Source organism: Macadamia integrifolia, chromosome 7 (assembly GCF_013358625.1).
Source record: "Macadamia integrifolia cultivar HAES 741 chromosome 7, SCU_Mint_v3, whole genome shotgun sequence".
Classification (NCBI taxonomy): domain Eukaryota; kingdom Viridiplantae; phylum Streptophyta; class Magnoliopsida; order Proteales; family Proteaceae; genus Macadamia; species Macadamia integrifolia.
This window is the reverse complement of record NC_056563.1, coordinates 35,795,402-35,801,401: the sequence shown is the minus strand read 5'-3', so window position 1 is coordinate 35,801,401 and position 6,000 is coordinate 35,795,402. Positions and strand designations below refer to the sequence as shown.

The following is a 6,000-nucleotide window of genomic DNA, read 5'->3' as shown; positions in this document are numbered from 1 at the left end:
AAAAAAAAAAAAAGGATATTATTCTAACAGTGACAGCAAAATTATTATTATTATTATTATTATTTTAATATAAAGAAAAATTATAATAATATCATTTAATCCAAGTCAGGTACAAAATTCCCTTAATGGCTTCAAATATTCGGTATAGATCCCAAACCTGCTTACAAAAATAGGGCCAAGGTTAGAAACTTTTGCTAAAATTAGAACCAACCCTTCCTAACCCGACCCAATCAAAGTCAGTCAGTGCCGGGCATCAGCCAGCTACGGTTGGGCCTTTTAAGGGTAGGGTTGAGTTTTGTAGAATTTCCTTTTTTTAACACTAAATTATTTTTAGTCACGCTCACGCATGTACACCTCACAAGCTTGGTATAGCTGTGCTCCTCCCCGCGTAGAGGTGGAGTTGCCTAGCAGGGGCTGTGGAGACCGTGGTGGAGGCTTTGGTGGTGATGGGACTCTGCACTTACTATCGCAAGAACAGGCACTTCAAAGCCCAATTCCCCTCTAAGTAAACAGAGAATAGTAAAACCATAAATAAATAAATAAAACACCAATAAGCAACGAATTTGCCAACGGAGCGACTCTCAGACCGATTAAGTGAACGTGCTTCAAAACCATGGGAGATGGAACACAGAGAAGAAAAGAAAAGGAAAAAAAAAAATTCATTCACGCCCACTAAACACAAACTTCATAAGATCAATTCCAGGTGACATTCAATCTTGTTTTTATTCCATAACATCCCATCAAAGGAATCCGAACAAAAAAGAAAGAAAGCAACCACAGAGACTTCCAAAGACTTCCAAAAATATAGTTGCCATTGAAGCACTGATATGAGTAATATATACAGAGCGCCTATGCAATGAAACTGAACACGGAAAAATGTTGAATGTTGCCCAGAAAAAGAGGGGAAATTAAATTAAAATGTCCTATGCGCTATTAATAATTCCTTCTGCACTGCACGTCTAAGCTCGTTCACCGCGGATTCGCCTCGCCAATTGAATATCTTTGGGCATGATAGTCACTCTCTTGGCATGGATTGCGCACAAATTAGTGTCTTCAAACAAACCCACAAGATATGCCTCCGCAGCCTCCTGGAGCGCAAGCACTGCATGGCTCTGGAACCGCAAATCCGTCTGACAAATTCAAGAGAAAAATGCATCAGGAGTGCAGAAACAAATTGAAATTAAAAAAAAAAAAACACACAAGACATATATAAAGGATCTATAGAGAAATACCTTGAAGTCCTGGGCAATCTCACGAACCAGACGTTGGAAGGGAAGCTTCCGGATCAAAAGCTCAGTACTCTTCTGGTACTTCCGAATTTCTCTGTCATCAATTAGGGTTTCAATGAATAAGGACTTGCAAACAAGATAAAACAGAGTCAGAGTCGTGTTATGAGTACATACCGAAGGGCGACTGTTCCTGGGCGATATCTGTGAGGCTTTTTTACCCCACCGGTCGTCGGAGCAGATTTCCTCGCAGCCTTCACATAGATCGTAAAATAAGTTCAAATTACCCAAAACAGCTAGTTTTCAGAAAAGATCAAAAGCAAAATAAATTAAGGGAAGCAAACCTTCGTAGCGAGCTGTTTCCTTGGGGCCTTTCCTCCCGTAGATTTACGCGCTGTTTGCTTCGTACGAGCCATATCTCTTGCAGATTAATAGATGAAGACAATAACTGCAAATTACAAGAAATGGAAGCGATCAGATAAAACAATCTCTCGTTTTCACTCTACGAATCGAACAAATAAATCATACTAATAAGAGGACAAAGAAAGGAAATTCAAGAAGATCAGTTATCTTTACCCAATCGGAGAGAAATACAATCGTGTTGGAACGACAACAGCCTTTTATCTTCGGCTGAGACACAGAAAACGATAAGCGTTGGACAAAGAACGGTAACGGCTTTGTTTATATATGCGTGAAAGAGAAAGGACTGGTTTTCACGATCCGTGTCGAGGGAGAAGATGGTTTGGAAAAACGCACACGATCCGTGTGCTTCATTCTGATTGGTCAATTCTATTGGATAAAGATCGACACCGTGCGTGTGTCACGTGTTTTTCCCAAACCTTTTCTTTTTCGTTTCCCACATACATAATTACATATACCGTACATTCGGGTTCGGGCATAGGTCCAGGTCTGGGTCCGGGTAAAATCTCCCGACTCACTCCAAGGGTGCAAGCTTGTGACCAATATCTCTGTGTTATGACCCAGTGTAGCTTTTCCACATGTTTATTTTTGGGCGAACTCTTCCTGTTTCTTCGTCAGTAATTATTTTTATTTATTGTGCAGTTAATTTTTAAATCTTTTTTTTTTTTTGGCCTGAGAAAACAAAGTTTATTAGAAAAATGAGGACCTTACAAAGCGTTGTTCATGAACGAGACGAGGATTTACAAAAGGGGGGGTAGGATAGACCACCAAACGTGTGAAAGCCTGAGCTTAAGAGCTCTAGAGGCAAGGAAATCTGCTAACCTATTGTTAGCCCGGTGAAAAAAACAGAAGATGACGTGCTCGAACAATCCCAGCAAGTCGCGGATGTCTAGGGCAATGGCGTGAGCAGCTTAGTCAAGGGAGCAATTCTGGCCATTGAGGAAAGCGATAGCGGAGAAGTAATCCGAGAAGACAATGAGCGTACGCAAACCCAGACTAAGAGCGAGATGGAGACCGTCCCGAAGGCTTTCAAGCTCAGCGGTGCAAGCAGTAGTCGTGAAACTCCATTTCCACTTGGCAGTGAGAAAGATACCACCTGAATCCCATAAGATTACTCCCCTACCAGCAGACTAGCACAAAGGACTCCAGGAACCGTCAAAACAAACGGTAAAAAAGATTGTTTAAGTGATGAGAGAGAGAGGAGGGTGGAGGGAGGAGGATTAAATGTTAAAGAACATAAATGGTGAGTTAAACGTCATGAGATACACAAGGTTTGGAGATAAAATATCCGAAATCAATGAGCAGAATAACCATGTTATCATACATGTCATTGACAGGGTCTTCATGATTTTTTATTTTTATGTTATTTTATTTTATTTTATTTTTGTGGAAACAGGTCTTCATGATTAGAGGATTGCAAAACCAATAGCTTCTTAAAAAAAAAAAATTGTGTAAATGTGGACATAACTTACAAGGTAAGTAAATGCAAATAAGCATCCTTGGGAGTAGAAATGCTACAAGAGAGGGTGAATCCTAAACTTTTTGGGTCATGATGATTGACAATTCAAAGATCGAAGGAAACACTATTGAGACTTTAAGAATCGTGTAAAGACTTCGTCCTCAAAAAATGCCTAACGGTGATGTGAGGTACAGGAATTGCCCAAGTTTGAAACCTCACAATCTCACGTGCCACAACCTCATAATACTTTTGACTTCCCCTTAAAATTCCCAAAAGTTATTTACAGAAAATGGTTTTATGTGGGGGGTGGCCTCTACGCCTAGACACATGGGGGTAAATGACCGAGTCACCCCCCATGAAATGCAAAATAAACTCATTTGTTGATTCTTCCTCGTGTCCTCCTATTGACTCTTCCATAGGCATAGTATCAACTACACTTCTCCACGGGAAACACTCCTCCGTTATTTAATGTAATTGTGTAGAAACATTGTCAAAATGTCATTATGACTTTACTAAAAGCTAAATATTTTTTGAGAAAACATGTGATTTGAAGACCGGGTCGCCCCCATGAAATGGAAAATGACTCATCTGTTGATTCTTCCTCGTGTCCTCCTATTGACTATTCCATAGGCATAGTATCAACTGCACTTCCCCACAAGAAATACTTCTCTGTTATTTAATGTAATTGTGTAGAAACATTGTCAAAATAATTGAAATTGACCGATCAAAGGAGACTGACTTGTCATTGTGACTTTACTAAAAGCTTAATTTTTTTGAGAAAACATGTGATTTGAAGATATTTAATTTGATGAAAAAAGAGGTGATATACAAATATATATATATATATATATATATATAATTTCCTTTTACCAATCTTAGTTATAACTTACAACGCTATTTTATCTAGGAAAATTATCTTGTACCACCCCTGCTTTTGAAGCTTATGGCATATACCACCCTAAAGTGTCAAAAATATCAACCGTACCCCTAAAGTCTAACATCGTTACTTTAAAAATTAAAATTACTCTTTTGACCTTCAAAATAAATATAAGGTTAGAGAAGGGCAGTTCTCTTTCTTCTCTTCAAATCGATTTATCTCTATTCAAACGATTAACCAGGAGAAGGGTTGTTCTCTTGAACCCTATAATGAAGACACTGAAGCTCGATCCTACCAGGAGACGTTGAAGATTGATCCTAGCAGAAGGCATGGAAGCTCAACCATTTTAGTAGGAGACATTGAGGTTCTGTCGAAGGAGATGATACATTGATTGAGGCTGAGCATTCGAGAAGAACCTGCAACCGTAACATCCACCACCACACCTCCATCGAAGTAGCAGCGGCCAAGTAAGGTGAGAGTTTGAATCGTAGGAATAGTTTTTCCCTTTCTTCTATTCATTGCCTTCTTTCAAACCCTGATTTTTCCATGTTTAAAGGTTCATTCTTTCAAACCCAGATTTTCCATTTTTAAAGATTCACTGTCTTGTTTCAAACTCATATTTCACATTATAAAAGTTCATTGCCTTCTTTCAAACCCAGATTTCACAATTGATATGTTTCAAAGTTGGATTTTGCGTTTCAACCATTGATATGTGTTAGAGGGTATTCAGAATTCGATTTTGGGGATGAACCATTCTCACATTTGCTACCGTTTTCAAATCTGCTACCAGTTGAGACCTTGATGTTCTATGATTGTTGAAAAAGTATGGACTTGTTGTGTACAATTTTTTGGATGTTCTCAAAATGATCACATCCTCCTTAGAGTGCTTTAACCCATCAAAGTTGTTTCTCTGTGAGGTTGAAAATCTTTTTTTCTCCTGAAAATCAATACTAACTACCTGCTTATTCAATCATCCTAAAATTGTCTTGTTTTTTCCCAATTTAAAATACCACCATTAATTTTGTTACTTTTATGGTCGATCATTTGCTGGTAAAATATGTCAACAAATACTGTTAGTGACTCCAACAACTCCCAAGCCCCTCTAAAGTATCGGAACATAAGGTGTGGATGTCAGAGACGAGCATCAGTGAGAATATCTGAATCCGCTAAAAACATGAACAAACTCTATTATTGTTGCCCGGAGTTCCCAGAAGGTGATTGTGGCTTCTTTTGCTGGTATGTGTCCGTGGATGCACCAAATGAATGTAATGTGACTAGAGGAACTACTCCAACAACTATAGATGCTAGTAATGTTCAAACGGAGCAACTGATGGAAGAGTTCAAAAATCTTGCTAAAGATTTCCATAATTTGAAGGATACCCTCAATATGATGGGTCATATTGTAATAGTTGTATTAGTGTTGATTTTCATCTATTTTAGTTGATAAGTTAAGTAGAAAAAATTGTATTGAGATAGACCATGTGATCTTTATTAATGGAAGGAAAATTTGGGTAGATCATGTGATCCCTATCAATGAAGTTATTTGGGTCTTAGTATGCTTCAAGTATATGTTTCAAAATCCTTCCAATTCTTACTTATAATAACAACAAGTTCTATCATTAACATCTCAACTTCCATTCACATCCATAACAAGTTCCATCCATACTCATAACAACAAGATCAATTCATATTCATGACAAGAAGTCCAACTTCAATCAGAAAAAGACCTGAAAAAACCCAACCACAATTTCTTACATGAACAATCTGTTCCACCAAGACTAAATAAAACAAGTTCCAAATAAGGGATTCCACGTCAACAGAATACCAACATATGTTCCACCAAGACTAAATTAAAACAAGTTCAACCAAGATTCCCATCCACAAATTCTGAAACATCCATAAAAGGATAATATATATCAAATATCACAAACTCCATCATTCTTTAATTTTTCCTTCCACTCTCCCATTTTTTACTAGCTCTCTTTGCTGCCATCAATGTTGCCTTCTTAGCCATTCTA

At 38.0% G+C, this 6,000-nt stretch overlaps 1 protein-coding gene across 1 annotated transcript; it reads right to left on the bottom strand.

The window, feature by feature from the left end:
• Positions 1-688: 688 nt before the first annotated feature.
• On the bottom strand, positions 689-1,938 carry LOC122084663 (histone H3.3). Its single transcript, XM_042653088.1, has 5 exons — positions 1,803-1,938; positions 1,571-1,674; positions 1,404-1,480; positions 1,233-1,323; positions 689-1,130 (listed from the first exon to the last, which is right to left on the bottom strand). The coding sequence occupies exons 2-5, from the start codon at positions 1,640-1,642 to the stop codon at positions 960-962; spliced, it is 411 nt and encodes a 136-aa protein (XP_042509022.1). The 5' UTR covers positions 1,643-1,674; positions 1,803-1,938; the 3' UTR covers positions 689-959.
• Positions 1,939-6,000: the final 4,062 nt, after the last annotated feature.

Coding starts and splice junctions, on each gene's coding strand:
- LOC122084663 (XM_042653088.1), bottom strand. CDS start 1,642: ATGGCTCGTACGAAGCAAACAGCGCGTAAATCTACGGGAGGAAAGGCC. Junction 1,324..1,403: donor CCAGGAACAGTCGCCCTTCG/GTATGTACTCAT, acceptor AATTGATGACAG/AGAAATTCGGAAGTACCAGA. Junction 1,131..1,232: donor AGATTGCCCAGGACTTCAAG/GTATTTCTCTAT, acceptor TGAATTTGTCAG/ACGGATTTGCGGTTCCAGAG.